Genomic DNA, 22,196 nt, shown 5'->3' with positions numbered 1-22,196 from the left:
ATGGACTGAGGGCCGACTTAGGAAAGCAAAGGGTCAAGATCTTCCTGGGATTGCACTAGGGCTTTAACACACGCAGGGTGAGACAGACGTGGGGGACCATGGAGATTTTCCTACAGCTACGCTAGGGAAAGACAGGCAGGGGACACGGTGAGGAAGGAGGCTCAAAGGCTCTGGTGAGTCAGGAAAGAGTGAAAAGCTAATAATACTCTGAAAAGCAAAGGAACTTAAATCTGTTATTATAGACAAAACAGCCCCACCCAGACAACTCGTCGTTTATTCTACCTGTCCTTCACTTGCACTGGCTAAGGCGCACTCCGTATATCCCCACGCTTCCTGTCCACCAGAGCTGCTGAGATGGTTCAGAAGTACCTCCTTTCCAGATAACCCCGTACAGCTTTGCCCCTAGCCTCCTGGGCCCCACAGTGCAGAGCCCCTCACACACCACCCTCGCGTTTCCTCCCACGTCCATCAGCTCTTTCTTCCTCTGCCACGACCCTCCGCCAGTTACAGAGGAGCTAGGAAGTCTTTCGAGCCCTGGTGTCCAGTCCCCAGCAGCTCACGTCTAGGCTAAGCCTCTGCACAGCTTCCCAAGGAGGAAGCCCCAGCTGCGACTCCTGTCAAGAGGGCAGACCGCAAGCTCCCATTGCTCCTCCTACCGCTGCTGGCTAAACACAGCTGGAGGCAGCGGGCGCTCTGCCCTAGAACACTGAGTGGGCGGTCCAGCTTGACCTTACTCCTAAAATTAGCAACAACCCTAATTTTTAATAGCACATGGAGCTTCACCTTCATCTCACATGTGCAGATGTTCCTGTGGGAAAAAACAGTCCAGGGAAACCATTCATTCAGTTCCATACCAACCCTTACAGAGAGGCATGGACCACAGAAATGAGACCATCCCCCACTGACCATGCAGCAACCACACACCAGCAGAGATGCCCACACCTCCCACCACTTCTCTCGAAACCTCACCATGATTTGGCAAGACGGGAATAGCTCGTGTTACTCATGGGTAAACAGCTTAGCGCTGTTACGTAATCAAGCGAGGAAGTAAAGAGCAGCCTGCACCTGCTCTAACCTCCGGCTTCTCTCAAGCCGCATCCGTGAGGGCAAAGGGCAGGCTGTCAAATACGTTTGCTCTACAGTCTTTGGCAGATCTTCAGGGGACCAAACTTGAAGGAGAACCAACTAATCCTGAGACTAGAATTGCCAGGTCAGACGCCCAGGAGCCAGAGAAGAGAGGGAGGTGCCCGCGAGCTGCAGGGCTGAGGTGGTACTGCTGGCTCCGCTGTTGTGCCAGGGCGTCCTGAGCATCGCATCGGCCACTCACATCCCGGGGAAAGTAGGACCGTCTCACTGGCCCCGGGGTCCGAACTGGCCCAGAGCTGCCGCGTAGGGGACGGAGGAAGCTGTGTCACTTACGACTTGGCTCTCGCTACAGGTGAAGCGGATGGTGGTTGACTTTTTCCGAATCTGGTCTGGACACAAGTCACCATCAACATACTTCAGGACAGTGGCGCCATCTCTCCACTGCGGCCCCTCCCTCACCCTGCCGAGGTTCACAGGCTTGGAGCCGCTTAAGAGACACGCGGCCGCTTCCGGAGGGCACGGCTCTGTGAGAGGAGACAAGGTGAAGAGTTACCTTCGCTGAGTTTCCAGCCTAGAATTTATCTGGCAAGTAATGTCAGACGTGCTATATACTTGATTCTAACAGTCACTCCAAAACATCTGCTATTTCTTTCACATGAGCTGACAATGATGCCACAGGACTTCTCAGTTAAACACCGTTTTACCACAGAGAGAATGGGGGTAGGCATGGGGTGCGGGGAGAATCCAAGGTTTCATAGCCTGAATTATTTCTGGACCCCAAATGCGTTGAGGCTAAAATACCTAGATAAGCCAACAGGACATTTTAAATGGCCCACATTGACATGCCATCTTTAAGAGTTACCGAGAACTCTGCCGATTCCCCAGACCCCAAAATGTCTGTGCTATCGGCCCTGTGTAAAGAACTAGTCCCACCTCATGGATTAGGAACCACACTCTCACTGATCTTCCCAGCACAGAAAGAGGGGAAGGGGGCCCACGGCCTCAAATGTAAAGGATCACCTGCCCACATTACTCTCTGTAAACACAGAGGGCATGTGCTCTGTTTCACTCCCTGTGTCGCCTACCCTGCAAAGAATCACCTACCACCATGATTCCCTCCACCCACTTCCAACTGTGTTCCCAACAGAGCCTTCAACAAGGACTTCTGCTAGACCATTCCAGGGATCAGTCATGAGACCCTTAAATAATTCATGGCCAAAAAGCACCTTCATAGAACCCTGTTCCTACTTGATCTTCCCCCAAACTGACTACAAGCCATCAGCCCGCCAAGAGTCCTCTCTCACCAGAGCCAGCCTGGGGAGACAGAGACTTGCAAACATTGATGAGGTAGTGCTCGGTGGCTCCTGTCCTCGTGATGGCTTCCCAGTTGTCGCTGTACCTTGCCAGGGACGAGAGGTCGAAGGTATTGCCAGCTGCGTCTCTGGACGGAAGAGAACACTGCAGTTAGGCTCACCTGTACTCCGGGTGGACACCAAGCACTAGAAAGGCTCAACGGTTAAGGCGTGGTCTGTGCCCAACATCCTTGGCCTCAGATTTTGCCCGGGGACAGAACTTCAGACTGGACCTCAGCACCACCTCCAGTAGGAATCAGAACCTGAGCTCAGGAAACTTCAAGACTTGCTTCAACAAAATCATGTATTAATCTAAAAAAGAGCAAAGACCAGGCCTGCAACGGAAGCGCTCCTGTGCTCGGGCCAGTGAGAGGACAAAGGCGAACAGCGGGCCATGAGGAGCGCTTGCAGCACAGAGCACTCTCGGGAGCAGCCCCCCATGTCCAAGCCCGAGGTGACTGCGGCCCCTGGAATAAAAACGAACTCGTGTCACCATGTCTGCTGTCAAGGTTACCTACCACACAAATCCCACAGACAGCTGTCACTGAGAGCCAAGCCCACAGCAGGTGCAGGGCTAATGGTGAGCAAGACACACGTCTGTCCCCGAGGAGCACCAGGTCTAGGTGAAGACAGAGGTGCAGTCATGGACACCACCTCACGAGGTCTCAGCAGAGAGGAGGAGAATGGAAAGCATTCATTCGTTCAAAAACTATGTGCTAAGCTGAGGGTATTATACTGAACCAGAAAGATACAAATCACCCATTTTATGAAATTTACAGAAATTACCAGGAGAAGGAAAACACCATACACAGGATACAAGTTTTTTTAAGTATACAGTATGTCAGAGAGCGATTAAAGCTGAAGAGGAAAAAAGGCAGGGAAGGGAGATATGAAGTCTGGGGCTGGGTGGGGCGGGGAGGTTGAGATTTTAGACGGAGTGGTCAGAGAAAACCTTACCGACAAGGTGACCTCATTGTACACATTTTTGTACTCCCATGAATTTATTACAATACGCATGTGTAAACTTCCATTTTAACTGATTATTCCATTTTGACTTCATTAATTCTTTTAAAAACGGGGCATAAAAATATTTGGCAGGAAATGCTTTATGTATAAAAATATAAAAATAAGACCCTTTGTACACAAATCTCAGAAAGCAGAAGACAGTCTCAAATGGCAATAAGAGAACGGCTAAGTCAATCAGGGCCATCTACTCGGAAGGATCGTGCACACCTGTTAGCAATGCGAAATGAATTTGTTTCACATAAAAACGCTCACGAAGCGTTAGCTGGAAAAAGAAATGTCACAAGACAAATTATGATTCAACGTCACTAAACACAGATTCCTGAACGTGTGCTTTTCCATATGTTACTAAAACTTAAAGAATTATTACTTTACCTAAATAAAAGGAGAGAACACAACCAAAGAGAGCAGGAAGGAAGAAAAACACGGAAGTGACTATACTTTCCCCCAGGACTGAATGCTGTAACACAGCAGAAGAGAGAACGTGTCCTTGAACCATTCCGAACCACAGACAAAACCTCCAGGGATGGGATACATGATGCCTATCTTGTCATAGTTCCACGGGCAGCTCTGCCGGCATCCATACACGGTAAAGACCTCCCTTACCTCAAGAGCTGCCAGCCACCCAATTCCAGGAGCCACAGGTGACAGAGATCAAAAGAACCACCGACAGCCCCTGAAAACCTGCAGTCTGGGGGCCACCTCCCCCACACCATCTCCAACACCCCAGCCCCTCAGCCTCTCCACACCTTCTTCACTCGTGTCCCCAGACACAAGCGGCGTGCAAGGGTGGAGTGGAGGCCAGGTGACCTGTGAATCATGCAAGGTTTTCTGTTCCAACTGCAATCAGCTCCCTGTATGCATCTTAACACAAAATCATCACCGAAACCCGAAGTTGTGAAGGATTTGGGAGTTAACCTAGTCCAACTCCTCATCTGAATATGAAGGGACGAAGGCTTAGAGAAACCCCCCAACCTAACCTCCTGTCCCCCAACCACTAATCATTAAAGCAAAGCTGTGCCAAGTTCCTCCATGCAAGAGAGTCAGCAGATGGAGCCCACTTACTTGAATGAGCACTCGGTCACGTCAAAAGGCGCACAGGCATACTGTGTCCGCCACTCGAACAAGTAGGAACAATCTGAAGTCTCCCTGAGAAATACCGGCTGGAGAAGGGAAGAGAGACCGATAAGTCAGAGGGGAAACTTCAGTTGGTTTATTGTACTTTAGATCTTAGGAATGAATACAGTAGAAGACAGTTATGTTCATTAAAATCCATACACACTGATCAAGGTTTCGACATACCTTCTGTAACTGGTGCATTTAAACTTAGCTCCCCAGGGGATTTCGAAACTCCAGAGCAGACAGAGCAGCCGGAGTGCGGAGCAGTGGCTCCCGGCCAGGCAGACATCCCCGCGGGCTGTGAGCACACTCACCCTCTGGGTGCTACGGTCACAGTAGAAGAAGATGGTCGTGGAGCGCTGGTACACCTTATGGCAAGTGTCCCCTCCCGTGTAGTTCATCTTCAACAAGCCATTCTCGTATGTCAGCTTCTGAGTAAGGAGACCTGTTCAGAAAGAACCTGATTAAAATAAAGATGGGTGCCGCCATGCTTACCCTCACAGACACGTCACGTCATGTGCCCCGCATGAACGGCTGCGAGAGCAGGTGTGCCTGGCCCCCAGATGCTGGCACCAGCTCCCTGCAGGCAAAATAAAACCAGGCCTCCTTCTGCCCAAGGTTACGGACTAACGGTGGGAACAACGAGGAGCAGCCGCTCTCCAGCCTCGTCATATAAGCCCCTGGGGGTTGCTCATACACTTGTCATGTCAGCTACTTCTTTTTGAAAGTTCTTAAACTTAGGGGCGCCTGGAGGAGACTGCTTGAGCTCCTCTCCCTCTGCCTCTGCCCATCCCCCCCTTATGCACACGTGCCCTCTTTCTCTAAAAATCTTTAAAAGTTCTTAAACGTAGTATCACTTGCCCAGCCGCTAAGGCAGCATGATGACCAACAGCCTGCCCTGTAAGTTTACAGCCACAGCCTGTCCTAGATGCCTCCCCTCTGACTCAACTCTAGAAAGTCCTACCTCAGAACACCCATTACTGGCTACTTCAGTGTGCCCCCGGTTGCAATAAAGAATCAGTAACTGGAATTGCTAAGAACAAACAGAATAAGCTCTAACAACATCTGTCAGTTTGCATTCTGCTTAAGAAAATCAAGTGAAATCAGAAGCATCATTAATATTTCACCAGAACATAGCTTTCTTCATACTTTAGAAAGAGGTCATCCTTCAGTGTAACAACTGAATATGTAATCCCATTCTTGCACAAGAGCAGGAGAAAACCCATGGTACCTGCCACTTTTTGAAATCCCTCGGGTCCGCGCTTCTCCTGACAGGATGAGATCACTTTGGACCTGTCGTTAGTGGAGCAGACCTCTGAGGACAGCTTGCCACAGACCCGGAAGTAATAGGTGTATTCGCCGGCACTCACAATGGTGTCATTGACGGCCAGTGGCTTCAGGTCGTACAAGTTGCCGTGCCTTGGGTCCTTCACCTCACAGTTGTCTCCTTCAAGAACACACAGAAATGAAGGGCAACTGTGATCCTGCCTACACTCACACCCTTGGGCAAAAAAAGTCTTCCAATTTTTAATCAGGTGAGTACTGACTTAAAATAAGCATTAAACGCCATTTCCACATTATCTGTGTGCTCGTACACAGTACCAATTGCCTATCAGACAGTCTTCTAGAAAAGCCGAGGTTACAGGACAAAGATCCACTTAACCAATCAAAACCCCAAGTTAAGATTCTTAAATGTGAGAAGGCAACAGCCCATCATCACTCCAGGCAGGTCAGGAGGATGTCACTGGCCAGGTTAGCCGCGCACTGAAGTCAAAACCCACGGATAAGAAATTATCCCTCCACTATTTAGCATCTCATGATCATGCATGTGGCCATTATGATAGGGTTTTGCATCTAGGATGCTGTTTGTAACGTCTGCTACTTCATCTGTTTACAGCTATTAGTGGGCTGGGCCCCAGGTCTTACCTTCCACTCTGATGACGGGACAGGCTTCCACCGTTCTCCAGACAAACACATACTCACAATCATCCAGAAGCTGAAATGTTGGGGATCCCTATAATAGAAACCAACAACTTATGTTTTCATCTTTTTTAAAAAGTCAGTCAAAAAGACAGACACAATTAATATCCAACTTTCGATCTCCACGAGGAAAAACACAAGGCACTTATTAAACATGTACGACCTGGAGGAAAATCTAGTCAAGTGCTACTGAAGGCCGAAAACCCATGAAAACACAGGCAGGTCTGAACTCAGAGAGAAGACTGAGAAACTGAAGGGAAGCAAGGAATGGAAGCTTCGACAGGCAGGACGCCCGTGGTTCATCAGCTCACGCACCGAGGTCTGAGCACACTCGAGCGTGATCCTGGTGGAGAAGCGCTGGTTGCCGCACTTGTCACCGTTGACATAGACAATACTCAGGGACCCGTTCGCTGCAGCCTGAGGGCTGATCTGCACCACACCCAGGTTCCAGCCGTTGTCTTCTGACACCAGGCAGGACCCCACTGCGCTGCCTGCAAGAGCCAGGAGTTTGTCTGGGGTGGGGGATAGGAGGAAGGCAGATAGACAGAACTCGAGTCAAATGCTCTCAACTCACTGTGGCATCCAGGAATATAAGGGAGAGGATTGCAAACACTCAAATAGAAAGTTCTCTTTCTTCCATCAGCCGAGGTGTCCACAGCAGTCCAGGGCTTCCTGACTCTGCTTAAGCCACTCAGGTCGTACTCATTTCCAGCGACATCTGAAATACACGGAAACACTCCAGCCAGCCCTGCTTTCCGGCTAACGCTAGAGCGCCACCTTTATCACCCTGACTGAAGACCCACGATGCACGAGCTTGACATTCACTACTAAGAAATCAGGAGACCCACCGGAAGCTCAGAGGCTTTTTCTACAGACACGTACACTCGCTCTGCCCCTCGAGGCTGCCCTCTGCAAGGAGGACCACTGACGTGCAGGTGCAGAGCACGGGGCAGCCTGCGGGCACTGCTCAGCGCTCAGGGTGCGCCTTACAGAGCTTTACAGCCTTTCTTTTAGTTCCTCGAATAAGACCTGATCATATTTCTTTCCCCTGAGTTTTCTTCTGTTCTTAAGCAGTTTCTGATTCCAAAATATAGATTAAAACCCTTAATTATACATCCAGATTCTCACCAAGAGAAACATCTTGAGCATAAGGATCAAAGAGGCACATAAGACGAATGTGCTGCCTATAAAACAAAGCACACCACACACTCACGCGCACACACACGCACACCCTCGACCGGCCTCCTAAGCCCAGGCCTCTCAGCCTTACCCGTGACCTGGCAATCCACTGGGGAAGGGACGCAGACCAGTCCAGTCTCAAACTCAAAGAAAGTGTTTCGGATCCCCAGGCCAGAGTCAATGTCCTGATGCAGGAATTTGGGGTTTCCTGGGAAAACGTCATCGTTGCAAACAAAGCGAATGACAAAGGCATCAGCAGTCCCTGCGGAACAAGGAGGCCAGACTTTAAGAGACAGAGCAGCAGCTGCCACTGGGAACAAACCTCACAGTCACCCTTTAAAACGACGACACCACAGCGCTGGGTCTGTTTCACAGGGCCTGATGTCAACGGCTGAGCGGCCACCCTCACGGCAACAGTGACCCACATAACCACGGGCTTACAGGGTGAGCCTAACGTCCTCTGTCCTGATATTCCAGAAAACAGGCAAACACAGCATCCATTCCTCAACCCGCACATGAGCTAACATCACTGGCTTACTGGACAATACTAAGTTCCTAGTATACACAGGAGTGGGAGAAACAGAAGAAACCCTTGCCCCCCCTCCTAGAAGCTCACGTCCCAGTCCAGCAGCCCCCACACTGAGCACGTGACATGTAGTCTAGGGCACACAAGACAGCGAGAAGTGCAAGGAAGGAAAAAGCAGCAGGCCCAGGCAGAGGAAACCCCAAGGTGGTGCGCGTGTTAAATACAGTAGCCGGCCTGAGAAAATGACATGAGCCAACAGCAGAGGAAGGAGAAAAAAGGGACCACGGGACCACCTTGAGGAAAGAGCATGACGGGCAGGGGCAAGATAGAGGACAAAGGCTCAGGAGGGGAGGGCGGGTGAGAGGGAGCCCGGATGGTTTCAGGAGGTGAGCAGGATGGAGCGAGGAGTGGGGGGATCCTGTCACCCCAACCACTGTGACAGCACTGGCTTCTACTCCGGGCGCATATGATGTGATCTGAACACAGAATACCGGGGGGAGGGGGGCAGGAAGACCACCGAAGGGTCCTGCAGCCAGGGGGCCCGACATGGTTGGTGTGCAGGGCCAGGGTGGCACAGCACAAAGGACCTGCAGCAGTCCACAGGGGCGGCAGGTAATGCCATCATCCGGGTTCTGTATGGGAGAGAACTGAAGCGAAGAGGTTAACAAGCCTGAGGTCACAAAGTTTTACGTCCAAGCACCACCTGAGGGGCCGAACGTGAGGAGGCTGGGGGACAGGGCAGGCAGAAGGAGAGCCCAGAGCGCAACCCCGCTAGTTACAGGACCGCACATCGGGGCCTGGCAGAGTGCATAGCCGCGGCCCGGAGGCAGGAGGGCGGTGGTGGGACTGCAGGTTGCTCGTGGGACATGCTCAGAAGGTTCACAGTCAGTCACGGAGCCACCAGGACACTTGTCAGCTGCAAAACAACGTGGTTCTGAGCTCACCTGTGGCAGGGGAAAGAGGCCCTTTGTAGGTTAGAGTTACAAAGCCCTCAGTGGACAGCTGGAGGCTTTTCTCGAGTCCGACCAGCCTTTCTGGCTTCAGATTCCTTAGCTCCTCTGTCTGAGTTTCCGCCTCACAGCCAAAGGCTGGTTTTCCATCGAAGGTCCCACAGACCGGCACCGTGCCACACACGTTCAACTGTAGACCAGATAGCAAGAACCATACACATTAACTTTGGCCACACAACTTGCCACAAACCAGAGCCCTAGCAATGCAAACCTTGCCAGACTAACTAGATGGTATTCAAGTTACTAACCTACACGTTCAGGCGGTTAAACCCTAAACCTAGTACATTATGCAACATCTAAAGTCCAAAATGACAATGCCCATAAGTTCCTTCTCAAGAATAATAATCACGTTTATTTACACAGCCCGGTATCTCTAAACGCAAGGGATTCGCTGCATATAACCACGCACCACCCATAACGGAGGGAACAAACGCAGAGCAGAATTTTACACCGTTGTCGATGTTAGCGAAGGCATCTGTGGTTGAAATGCCAATTACCAGTATCTCTGAGGGGACACCCCTGCCTTCCTCAAAGATGTTGGTATCGCTCTGTCGTGACAGTGAGGCTGAATATGCTCCGTGGTATGAAGACACGAAAAGGAAAGACCTCCACGTCTGCTAAGCGCTCACGGACAGTGTGTACACAGTCAAGGGCTACATACAGAAGCGCTTTTCTTAAAACCCGCAGTTTCCTACTCAGGAAACGGGCAGCTAGCACCACACCCCACGCAGGTGCTCAGCGGCCATGTGGGCTGTGTGCAGGAGGCCTTGGGGATGAAATTCTGGGGCAGGTTCCCTTTCCTTCTTTCACGATCGTGTCTGTAAATTAAAAACAGAGCCAAGAGAAGCCCGCGCTTACTTTCTGTGCTGCAGGCACTGGCCATCCTGGCTGCCCGCATTTGCAGGACCCTCCGATTGGGGGTGTTCAGGCACCCCCGGAGATGCCTCACTCGGCAGCTTCAGCAGTGTGGGGAGGCCACTGGGGTATGTGGGGCAGCTGAGCCCGGTAGGACCAGGGGGGAGGGTGCAAAGCCAGGGACCCAGCTGGCAGGTGGTGGTGTCCTAAGCAGATGGCACCACGCTGGCTGGGCCGTCGCCCAGGAGACTCGACACACCTTCTGACGCCCCAGCTGGTGCACCAAGGCAGAGACTGTCTGGCCTGCTTCTAGCATGTTCTTTATAAGGGTTAGCATCTTCCAGCACTTCCTCTATGTGGGTCAACAACGTTCTTGTCTGCCCCTCACTCTCACATGTGGCCACACACACTCTCGCCTATTATAAACCTACTATAAACCAAACTCCATACTAGCAATTTGGGGGTTGGGGGTTGGGGGTGGGTGGAGGACCAGCCCAAGTGCTACTGAGGGACAAACCCTGTCCGGGTGTTCTCTGGGGCTGTGGAACAAGCTGTATGCTCTCCCGCATGAGGTGTACCTACAAAGTTCCCCTCGGGATCAGATCTACAGAAGACGTTCTTATTCCAACTTCTATTTTCAAAGGTTATTTTCTCCTTCCGTCAGAGCTATCAGTGAAGGAAGTGCTCACAGAAGATTCTAGAACACAGCCACCCAGGTCATTTCCCTTTTCTAGGATTAGGTAAGCACCATTTCCTCGTGACTAGTGGTTCTCAGACTCCAGGGGGTATGTTAAAAACAAACTGATAGACCCACCCCACAAGAATTCATATTTCTAACCAATTCCGGGTGACACCGACGCTGCTGGCCCAGGACACTGCTCTAGACACACAGCAACAGATCAGGAATAATTTATTTTCAGAAAAATGGCCCCTCACATGTCACCCCAGCACCAGCTGCAGGTGACTTCAGTGCACACTCTCCTTGTTTCCAAGCAAACTGGAAATTCATCACATAACTCTTACCAGAAAAGTCTTCCCAATTCCTGAAACCACGTATCCTTGAGAACTGTTCAGTGGGTTAAGATCAAACACAAAGCCACTGTTTGGGTCCCTTATAGAACAGGCCTGCAGGAGCAACGGGGGAAAGAGACACAGGAACTCAGCAAATACAGAACACCTCCAAAGCCTGCGTGTATGGTCCTCACAAAACATGCGCTTCGCACTGACTTTAATCCCCTATCAGAAAAGCAGCCCCCTGCGTACTCACCAGCCCCTTCAGACATGGCCCCTGCTGTCTGCCTGAGTGTGAAACTGGGCTCAGAAATATTAAACTTACCTGAAAGCTCTTAGGGCTACAATATTTACCTGGGTGAGAAGAGCAATGCTGACCCCAAGGGAAAAGTGAGGTGGAAACCATGAGCAACACGTAAGGAATTAAAAAAAGCAAAAATAAACAAAAAAAAACTTAAAAGGTTAGTTTAAGTGTTCTGTTTTCCATCCCACTTATTCACTTAAAGGCAACGGCGATGGCAGGCATGACGAGGTACCTCACCTTCCCTTCTCTTTTAGGAGACGTCACAAACCTTCCGCTCCCCGATGTCTGTCTCTGCGCAGTCCCCCAGATTCAGGGAAAGGAGCAGCCCCAACCCCGGAAAGTATGGCTGAGGACCGAGTGCAGCACCCTACCATCCCCGCCTTCCCCAGGCTCATGAGCCCAGGACCCTGGCTGGGAACATTCGTTTATGTGAACCTGGGCTCTGCTGTCAAAGCAGAGAGTTTAAAAGGGGAGGGAGAGAAATCAGTCCCACCATGAAGAAAACACCCAGGGCTGTGGAAACCACAAGTCTCCCTTCAGAGTCAGAAAACACAGCACAGAGCAGCTTGCTGCTATGCTCTACAGGAGAGCGCTCGCCCGAGGGCAAGAGCACAAGCCGCAGCCAAAGAGCAGGATACGCCAGGATGGCAACAGGCGCACAGAAGAAATGGCCGTCGCAGGGCTAGGATCGGAGTTTTAAAACTTCGAGCATCACACTGAAACAGATGGGCCAGATCCTATAGACAACGGGGCCTCGGTATGTCTCAGGTGTTGGAGTGATGTGATAACCACTCACTTCTCTGCAGTGGGGGTTCACCAGGATGCCACTGCGCCATCAAAGGGACAGGGGAATGGAGAAAAAGGGAGAAATCTGCGGTCAACGGCGAGTAAAGCTGAGGGTCTGGTTCTCAGCCCAGCATCTGGGAGCTGGAGTAGGGGAGAGCAATGCAGGATGACTCCCAGAGGCCTGCTGTCAACGTGCAGGAAAGGTGACACCAGTAACAGACTTGGAAGCATGAGGGAAGGGTTGAGTGCAGAGCCAGGACCCCCAGGTGGGAAGGTCCAGAGCTAGCTCAGTGAGACGTCCCGCGACAGCACACGTACCTGGTCTGTGTCCGTCATTATTTGGATAGGACAGGCAGCCTCTGTGTTCCACAGGAAACTAACCACACACTCCCAACTGAGGGAAAATATGGGGTGGGTATTCTGAAAGATTAAACCCGGGTAACAGTCAGCATGACAAGATGGAGCCCAATCTCACCAAGACAATACTGGCTCATACCTAAAAATAGGCAAACTCTACTGAACGTTTAATTATTGTCTGTGATCGGCTAGCTGCTTGCTGTGCGCTAGCTAATTACAATTTAATATCCTCGTTATTCCTATTGAAAAGATGGTACCTCCCAGGACTGGAGGTCACGAAATTCACCTGAGGGCGCATGGCAGTAAATAGCAGAACTGGGGTCCAAATCCGAGTTTGCATGTTAAGTGCTTTGAGAAACGCTCTACACTAAGAGCGTGCAATGTTAAGAAGCCAGACCCAAAAGTGTGAGTGATTTCACCTATGTAAGCTCAAAACTGGGGAAAAGTGACCTGTGGTGTCAGAGGCCAGCACGGGGATAGCGGAGTGACTGCAAGGGGCACCGGGTGCCTCCCGGGGCACACTCAGTGTGGCTGCTCCAGGTGCGGTCTGGCTGCAGAGCTCTGCTCCACGTGCGAACATGCAGCCAGCTGTCAGTGTAACTTACACCCCGTGCACTCTTCTGCGTGTGTTTGAGTGAAAAGTCCCCCGAACACGTGCGGTGCCACATTCTGGGTGAGCCCTGCCCACTAAGGCAACAGCAGCTCGCACCGCGAGAGTTTACTGCGGCACCAGGTTTGTGAGCATTTCTCAACGGAGCCCCACCAGGACCCCGGGAACCAGGTTCATCATCACCCCCCGTGTGCACACAGACAAGAACACAGGGGCACACTGAGTCAGGACACCCGCCCAGGCTCACAGGAGAAGGAAATGGTGGCCACCTGACCGCGAGCCCACACCTCGCCCACCGAGCGCCCTCTGACCTGAAGTCCCCCACCCTCTCAGCCTCGGCATCCATCACAGTAAAACAGAAACACATCTGTCTCTTCTGCTCCACAGAGTGGTTGTGAAAAGGAGCTGCTTTAGCCGTGAAGTTCTGAAAATTCTGTGGCTTGCAGAACTCTGTGGACGTGACCTCTGCTCACAGTCTCTGGCTGCACAGGGCATGGCCAGCCCTACACAGGCACTCAGAGATATGGTGACCACAGGAGGCCGCTCTGAAAACTGTAACACACTGTCCACATAAGGTGTCACAGGAAAGGTGAAAAACTAAGGACCCCGGAGAACCTCCTGGAACAGTACGGTATCTCCATGGCAACAAGAAACCATAGTGGGAAGCGGAGGCAGGCGAGGCTCTACGGAGGGGACACGGACATGCCCAGGGGTCAGCAAGGGCTGGGCTGGGCTGGACTGGGCAGCCGGGGGTCCTTCCTGAGACTGAGGAAAAAAACAACAAACCCAACCGCAGGCTAATCAACGAGTGTGTTTGCGGTCTGGTCATGGAACACCTTTCTTGCACAACACAGGCCCAGGCTCATCCAGCTAGTAATTTCATCCCCTTATCAGAGACCCCTTCTTGACCTCTAAAGAAATCATCTCTTGGAAAAAATCGTGTGTTGGCAAATGGCACAAAGAACTCGGGATCTGCAAGGCACCGGGAATGTAGGTGACAAAGTCCATCGGACCGCTCGCACTGGATACGCTGTGCTCTTCTTCCATGAAGCTACAGGAAGCTGTAACAGGCCCTTAACATGTACCTGACCCTTTCAGATAATTTATTTGATAATAAACAAGAATTCCATTATCTCCACTCTGCATTCATCTTAGAGTCTGGCAATTATTCAAAAACATGACCCAGATATAAATGTGAAACTCCAGGTAAAAAAAGAGGAACTCTGGGCCAAAAGCAATCTCCGCAACTTTCTCTATTTCCTGGCCTTCATTTTTTATACTTGATTTGTCAACGTATTACACATGCAACCCTCACTGCTCACCCGTGGCCCTAAGTGGCACTGAGCCCCAGCTTCCTCATCTATGAACATTGGGTTCGGGCCAAACTGTCCCTAAGACCTGTTCTGCTGTCAGGATCCTTGATCAGCTGACAAGAACTAAGGGACAGGATGGCATCCACACAACCCAGAGAGAAAACGCCACCCCCAGACTCATTCGTCTCAATACGAGACACATCGGCTGGTACTCAGTCACAAAAGACCCCGAAGGAACCTAGGTCACAGTCAATGCGCGCCTTACCAGGCTGCCCCTGGAACAGACGAGATGGATCCTGGTGGTGTAGGTGGTCAGCTTCCCATTGCTGGTGGTGCACGCCGAGCCGTTCACGTACTCTATGAGGAGGCTGCCGCTGTCCTCCACCGTAGGGCCTGTCCTTGCGACCCCCAAGTTACTGATGGACACTACCTCAGAAAAGGAACCCTGCAACAAACGTGTCTGTTAGGTTTTCCCTCTGAAGAGAAAACAAGACTTCTTCATGGCTGGTACGTCTGCTCCCTGTTATTCACAGCACTCGCGTTCTATGACGTCGCCACAAATACTGACCTGTCACTCCCAGGGGAAACACGTACCTACACAGAGGCTATCCCAGAGATGATGATCTTAAATCCTGAGAACAACTCCTGCTGGCAGATTCTATTTTCTTTATTTTACAAAAGGCAAAAGGAGGTTCAGATGTGGTAAGTGACTTGTCTGAGGCCGTCCTGCCAACAGGCATCCACAGCAGGCCTCAAGCCCTGTCCACCTGGCCCCAAGGTGGAGCCTCTGGTGCTGTCCCACCCCGGCCCTCGTGTCTCCCTTCCACAGTGGTCGATAGGAGAACCCACCCCGCCCCTCGCGTCTCCCACAGTCGTCGATAGGAGAGCCCTCGAGAAGGCAGAGCTTCGCCTGGCTACATCTCTGCTGGGATATGCGCTCTGGGGCCACTCCACACAAGTCCACAAAGGACTTAGGGCACCGCAGGTTTTGATTTGGGGCCACAAACCCGTGTGGGCAAGTCAGTGATTCCCAAATACAGAACCCGTGGAGAACGAGGACTGGCTGTACTCTGATGTCATCGCTCCAACAAAGAGCACGCACACGTGTGTGCACGAGCACGCGCAGCAGGGAACGTCATTCTTAACCACCAGAGTGCGCTCGCTAGCTTCCTTAAAGCACCTCCAAGCTGCCACGGAACAGGCGCCAGGACAAGTACATTCCCGACATGCTATTTTTAAAGAAGCACACATACATCTTTATTTTAAGATTCACTGTGTACGAGGAACACAGGGGATCGTACCAGAGGTCTGGCAGTCACTGCGCTCAATCGATGACAAGGTGCAGCCCGGCACCCCAAGTAAGAGCGAATGCTTGGGTCTGCCTCAGCCACAGCAACGGCCCCAAGCCACTCTCCCCCTCGTGAGCGAGAAGCCAGAGCTTCTGGAAGCAAAACCTATTCCTTACCAAGGTCTACTGACTGAAAGACACTTGTGACTCAGGCTAGACAAGCCGTCAGGAGCTTCCTCTGCCGGGTGCCGTGACCAGAGGCCCCCAGCGCCAAAGCATTTCGTGAAGTTCGAGATCTGAACAATGACTGGAGCACGACCACAGCTGAGGGGGCCCCTACTCCTGCTCAGAGGGCTGCTCCGAGGCCCCAGCAGCCAGGCCTACTCTAAAAACGGCCGCCGCCACCCGCTGAGTCACGTGCTCTGTAGGGAGGGCAAGACTCACCTGATCATTTTTGTATTTCATCTGGCACACCGACGCGTATCGATCACAGCCCGGCACCGGGTTCAGAGGCCGACACACGTTTATATAGTATTTCCTCCATGTGCTGTGCTCACCCGCATTGTCCATGGCGTACCAGTTTCCTCCACGACCACCTTCAGATTTTGCTAGACTAAAATTTCAAAGCAAAACGCATGCTTTTGATGCTAACAGATTTCAGTCTGACAATTCACTTCTAAGTAGTTATGGACCTACAGAAGGAAACATGCCCTACCAATCAAACCACGGAGTGTGACTCACTGTGGCTCACAACACCCACGACTATCTCCACCTTCACTGAACTCGCACTCAGCAGACCCTACACTGGCCCCCACCCCACACCCCTGTACTGACAGTCCTTGTTCTAAATGATGCCGCTGAATGCAGACTTTGCTATGGCAAAGAGACGTGGATGTCAAAAAGGCTACCAGACCATTATTAGAATTCATTCTGCTTAAAACTCCCCATCTTGGTCCTGCACCCCCAGAACTTACTTGACTCCCCATTATCCACTCAGTTATGTGCTCACCAGCAAAAGCCTAACCCAACTTAGCACTATACTGGACCCAGGCCAGGGCCAAGGCCAAGGGCAGGCTGACCCTGGCCTCACCTGGAGAGATCGTACTGTTCCAGCGTGGAGGGGTCGGTCACCACACACTCCAGGGGCTCCTCTGGGCAGGCGTAACTGGTGTACCACCGGAAGTTGTAGGTCGAGTTATCTTCCTCCTAATCACATGACAAGGAGAGAAACAGGAGGGACGGCAAAGAGAAAGGGAAATGTTAACACCAAACCAGCATTTAAGAAATGATGGGCATTTTCTGTAAATAAGAACTAGAGGAAAGAAAGTCTACTTTGCCCGTCAACATGTGTCTTATTAAAAGGAACATTTCCCAGTAGTAAATTAATCTAGCCTCAGTTAAGTAGCATTAGGATGCAAGTTTCATACACAAAACCAACACGGTGGTGCATTACCATCGAGGTGAATGGCCCACTGAATAACTGGCTCAGGTGAACAGTGCCTGTGCACCCTGGCAAATCTGAAAAGATTAATTAAAATCATAGGAGATGATGACTTGGCCAGGAAATCAGACTAATAATAATAGCTCTGCTTCCAAATAAAGGGCCCACGACAGGCTCCTGTGTAAGTCTCAGGGAGCCAGACAAGTTGATGGTTTCTCCCCAGGAGAGACTACAGCTCACACTTCATCTATGGTTAGAACCCCATTTCATTCCAGAAAAGTCACAAGCCCTGTTCTACCCACTTTTTTCTTTCCCCCTGCTTTTACGAGACTGACGTCGTCTCCCTCCTCGCTCCCATCAGTGATGGAAGCCCACACTCGAGCGCACGCCGCACAGCTCCCACCTGGTATTCAGGGAGGCCGACTCCAGCCTCTCGGTCACAGAGGAAAGTGATCAGTGTAGCTCTCGGTGTATGCTTTTCATTATTATAGGGCGTGCCGTCTTTATAGTTCAGCTGGATCATCCCGTCATAATATGACAGCTTAGCATTACTCAGTCCCAAGTTCCAAGCCTTGTTGCCACTAAAACGAGCAAACAAAAGTCTCTCAGAAAGGACGGCAAGGCCAGACGCGCTGCCATGCTGTGACGCCGGAGAAGGGCCGCTGCACGGTGGGGTGGGGGCGACGTCCGCGACCCAGGGCTGCAGATCACCAAGGTCTGCAGTGGGGCCGAAGGGCAGCCCCACCCCCACACCAGAACCCAAGGCCATGCTCAGCGTGGCTGGTTTAAGGTACAACCACCCCACCTGAGCTACTGCCACACTGAACAGACGAACGTGCGTATCTAACAACTGAGAAATGCCAGCTACACTGCAGAAGGTTTTACGTAAATTCTAAGGGTGCGGCTGACTCCTTTCCCAGGAAATTAAACTCCTAGCATCCTCTGGTTCTGAGGTCAGGTCTTCTTAGGGCTGAATGCTCCTCGAAAAGCAATGATGTCAGTAGAGAACACACCTATTCCTGAATAAAATACTTGTTAGTACAAGACACCTAAGGAAAGCCCATAACTAAAATGTAAGTTACTTGCCTTTTTGCTACTTGACAGGCTCCGGAGTCCGACTGACAGGAACTCACAGACACCGCACCACAAACATTTATGTAAAACTCGTACTTGTCTGTCTCAACTTTATATGCACCATTTTTCTTTGTGAGAGGTGACAAATCAAAAGAAAACCCTAAGAAAGAATAAAAACGATGCCATTTGTAAGGTCAGTGGGACCACAGTCAAGAAGGGTGGCCCCAAGCCCCCAGCTTCGAAGACAGTCTTCCCAGGAATTGGCCCATGGCAGGGAACCACAAAATGGCAGAAGAGATGCTTTCCCCTTCAGGCCACCAGCACCCCGGGGATGGATTCACCACCAGCTTTCCTGTTGTACTGCGTTAACCTAAAAACCCTATTAAAGCCCACAACTGCTGGATGAATAAACCACCGGTACGGTCAAAGCTAGATAACCACAATACAATGACCTCCTTGAAGAGTCTAAGGGGGGTTTCTAGGCCCTTAACTTATGCAAAAAGCCTTTTCATACACCATGGATTTGCTTGTGAGCCTCACGTTCTGCACTCAGCCCACACCTACCTCCACCGTGCTTTTAAGAGATAGGCTTCTCATTATCTCAACCTCAAACGTCAGGCTTCCAGAATTTTGGGGAAACAACATTAGTATAATTCTGAAGTGGGTTATCTCTAAAATTCTCACAGAAAACATTTAAGGAAAAAAAAATAATAAAACCCTAAGCCGTCCGAGGGGGCACCCCACCGCCAAGGTGCTGTGCGGGCACGCACCTGCCTGAGAGTCAAAGACCGTGCAGTTCTCGCCTTCCGTCTTGGACAGCACGCAGGCGGCGGCTGTGTGCCACTCGAACTCGTAGAAGCAGCCACTATCCTCAGAAGTTCTCAACACCGGAGCACTTTCCAGATCACCTGTCAGCAAGGAAGACAAATGTATCACTAATCAGTCCTCAACTAAAAATAGGCCCACAAACCCTGTGATTCTGCTGACACGAGGCTCTTAGAGTAGTCAAACCTGTGGAGGCAAGAAAGAAGGGTGGTTGCCAGGGGCCGGGACAGGGGTGGGGAGCTCGTCTTCAGTGAGGACAGAGTCTGGGAAGATGAGAAAGTTCTGGAGGCGGATGGTGGTGATGGCTGCACAATACCATGAACGCGCCTCATGCCACCGAACCAGACACCCCACTAAGGTCAAAATGTTGTGCATTTTACTACAATTTCTTGAACGTGGCAAATTTTGCATTACATATGTTTTACCACAATTCAAAAAACACTCAAAAACAAAAAATAGTCCTAGCCCTTGACCTTATCCCACAGCTGGGCATTTATCCAAAGAAAATATTTCAACAGGAGGTGGACAAGGGATCTGCAACAGCACAATCACCAGCCCTGGAAACACGCTACTAATCCAACAATAGGGAAACTTTTAAAAATAGTAAGACCAAGCCATTATCAACAAGGAAGTCCCTAAAAATTATTAATATATCTGCAAAACACAGAAGAGTATTCACAAAATGCCATGTTTTGAGGAATGTTGAAAAAAGATGTCTGAATATATACAGATCCTGACCCTGTAAAAACAATGTAAACCTATAAATAAAGGTAAGTGAAGAAGAGCATTGTGTTTAAAGGGTGAGATCACGGACATTTTTCAAGTGCTTACGATTTTCCCCCTTTGGAGGAAGTTAAGCAGTCAGCACGGCCGCTCGGTTATCAGTCCCGAGGAAGAGGAAGCCGCGCTGAGACCCATAACTCATTTGGAAAATTGCAACATGACGCTCTCGACACCATATGGTTTCTCCATTTCTGGACTGGTTTTGGGTGGGGGTTGGGGGCTCGAATCCCACAGACCACCACTGAAGGTTCTAGAACCTGAAATGCGTGGCACGACCCCTTTCTACCCGCCCCGCTCGGCAGCGGCCCATGAGAAACAGAGAAACGAAGGACGCAGGCTCAGCTGGGGCAGAAGCCACTACAACAGGTCGCCTCCTCCCTTTCTCAGAAGTGCTCACTCACCTGGCTTGCAGACGAGTGTTATGTTAGTCGTTATTTTCTTGTGGCCACAGTCACTACCGTCTGAATAGGAAAGCTGAAGGTTCCCTCTCTCTTTCGTGGGAGAAGAAATAAACTTGCCTAGACTTTTAAATCCACTCTTATCTGGAAAGAAGAAGGGAAAAAACAAAAGACATAATTACAAATGATAATGACGCCAACGAAGAGGTACGAACACATCAGCCAGGACCCAGCAGGGACACCGAGGCCCCTTCCCCAGCATGCCCAGCCCGGCCCTGTGGCCGGTGGGTTTTTCTCGAGGGACAGGTTCGGCCGGGCAGTGGCAGCCACACTGAGGACACCAAGGCCACCTGCAGGCTCCATGGGACAGTGCAATAATGACAAACATCCTCCTGCTTGGGGGGCACAAGAGGCAGACAGCAAGCATGCACGTCACACCATCCCAGAAAGTAACACTGTTCCCCTATTCCCAGGGCCTTGGCTCCCCTGATACACAAGGTCTTTTGAAAGCACAGCCAAGAGGCTAGCGTTTGTCCCAGCACCAAAGCAGAAACTAACTGAGCCTGTTCAGCAAGCCAGGCAGGTGACTACTTCATTCTTGGGTTAGCTGACTTTCACCATGAAGCCCTGAAACTTTGTCCCCAGTCCTGCTTCCACAGACGCATGGGCGTGCCTGGACCTGGTTCGAAAGACACATCACCAATTCGGAATACCAGGGTAATTTCTAAAACCTAATCTGGGTTCACAAGTCCTTATCTAATGTCTGTAACAGATTCCGATTACTCTCACTTCCTCTCATTTTCCAGGGGAGGCTCAAGTGGCAGACAACTATCGTGTGAAACGTCTGTATCAAACTGAGCAGTCTCTGCAGGAGAACCATGGGACCGAAAGAATTACAGCAAAAGGAACCCCCAAGGGGCACAAGTACTCTTCCACGGACAGTGAGATACCACCTGTCGAAAGCCGTAACTTAACAATTACGGGCACTGAGCTGTTAAAAACTCAAAATCAGTTTTACACAAGTACTGGCAACATTATTCTTCAAGTTACAAAGGAAAAGATAACCAAGTAATTTCCAAGCCGGTTCTTTCTGTTCCCAGTTGAAGTGCGAGCGAACCTCGGAAGGCTCTGGCCAACTTCAGGACAGCGGAGTGCCACGGTTTCTAGAGCACACCAAGCAGTTACCTACATTTGAGTCATGAACTTTTTTCCCTCCCCATTCTGTATGTGCTGAACCCAGAGAGAGGAGACTAACATAAAAACCACAGGAAGATTCTCTAATTCGCTCCAAACTAGATGCAGCCGTGTTCCACACGCCTCTGGGAAAACCACCCCCGCTCTGGGCACAACTCACCGACAGAGCACGCGGCCGCATCTTCAGGACAGCCTCTGGCCGGGCCTTCCTGCAGCACTCTGTGGCAGATATTAATGAAGAAGTGCTTCTTTTCTGTTTCCCTCTGGCTGCCGTCCACGGCTTCCCAATTCTGTTCCGGTTCTGTAATTAAAAAAAATTCTTTTAGCCAAAGGCTAAAGATTATTTCTCTGTGAGTCACACCATAAATGGTGATTAAGCCAAAGGAAAAGGCTCGAAGCTCACCAGGCATGTGGTCCCTAAACCTCAGGCACTCACGTTTCTGGACTCGGGCAGACCAAAGGCACAGAAATCCACCGAGATCCTCAGGCCTCTCACTTCATGTGACAGAAACAAAGCATGCCCCAAACCTCCTCAGAAGAGGCTTCCCGGGCAGAGACAGAGAATCAAACAGCGAAACTTTCCCAAGCACTGGAGTGTGAAATCAGAAATGGAGAAGCAAATCCGGATGGCAGCCCGCGCCTTGAACTGCCCGGGCAGAGCCCCGTGCCATCAGTCCCATGC

The 22,196-nt window shown here is 50.9% G+C and overlaps 1 protein-coding gene across 1 annotated transcript in view; it reads right to left on the bottom strand.

Moving 5' to 3' along the window:
• Nucleotides 1-22,196, bottom strand: part of IGF2R (insulin like growth factor 2 receptor) — a 97,210-nt gene that overhangs the window by 23,561 nt on the left and 51,453 nt on the right. Inside the window, exons 12-31 of the mRNA XM_040628026.1 lie at nucleotides 21,675-21,815; nucleotides 20,324-20,464; nucleotides 19,085-19,222; nucleotides 18,327-18,474; nucleotides 17,644-17,821; nucleotides 16,890-17,005; nucleotides 16,244-16,412; nucleotides 14,777-14,956; nucleotides 12,550-12,651; nucleotides 11,154-11,255; nucleotides 9,210-9,405; nucleotides 7,831-8,001; nucleotides 7,135-7,278; nucleotides 6,876-7,051; nucleotides 6,507-6,594; nucleotides 5,812-6,027; nucleotides 4,895-5,025; nucleotides 4,527-4,624; nucleotides 2,391-2,527; nucleotides 1,420-1,610 (exon numbers count right to left, since the gene is read on the bottom strand). Coding sequence (XP_040483960.1) covers nucleotides 1,420-1,610; nucleotides 2,391-2,527; nucleotides 4,527-4,624; nucleotides 4,895-5,025; nucleotides 5,812-6,027; nucleotides 6,507-6,594; nucleotides 6,876-7,051; nucleotides 7,135-7,278; nucleotides 7,831-8,001; nucleotides 9,210-9,405; nucleotides 11,154-11,255; nucleotides 12,550-12,651; nucleotides 14,777-14,956; nucleotides 16,244-16,412; nucleotides 16,890-17,005; nucleotides 17,644-17,821; nucleotides 18,327-18,474; nucleotides 19,085-19,222; nucleotides 20,324-20,464; nucleotides 21,675-21,815 — 2,963 coding nt within the window. The remainder of the gene's footprint in view (nucleotides 1-1,419; nucleotides 1,611-2,390; nucleotides 2,528-4,526; nucleotides 4,625-4,894; nucleotides 5,026-5,811; nucleotides 6,028-6,506; nucleotides 6,595-6,875; nucleotides 7,052-7,134; nucleotides 7,279-7,830; nucleotides 8,002-9,209; nucleotides 9,406-11,153; nucleotides 11,256-12,549; nucleotides 12,652-14,776; nucleotides 14,957-16,243; nucleotides 16,413-16,889; nucleotides 17,006-17,643; nucleotides 17,822-18,326; nucleotides 18,475-19,084; nucleotides 19,223-20,323; nucleotides 20,465-21,674; nucleotides 21,816-22,196) is intronic.

Source organism: Ursus maritimus, unplaced genomic scaffold (assembly GCF_017311325.1).
Source record: "Ursus maritimus isolate PB19 unplaced genomic scaffold, ASM1731132v1 scaffold_13, whole genome shotgun sequence".
NCBI lineage: Eukaryota > Metazoa > Chordata > Mammalia > Carnivora > Ursidae > Ursus > Ursus maritimus.
Note: the sequence above shows the minus strand (reverse complement) of the source record. Positions and strands in the feature narration are given on the sequence as shown.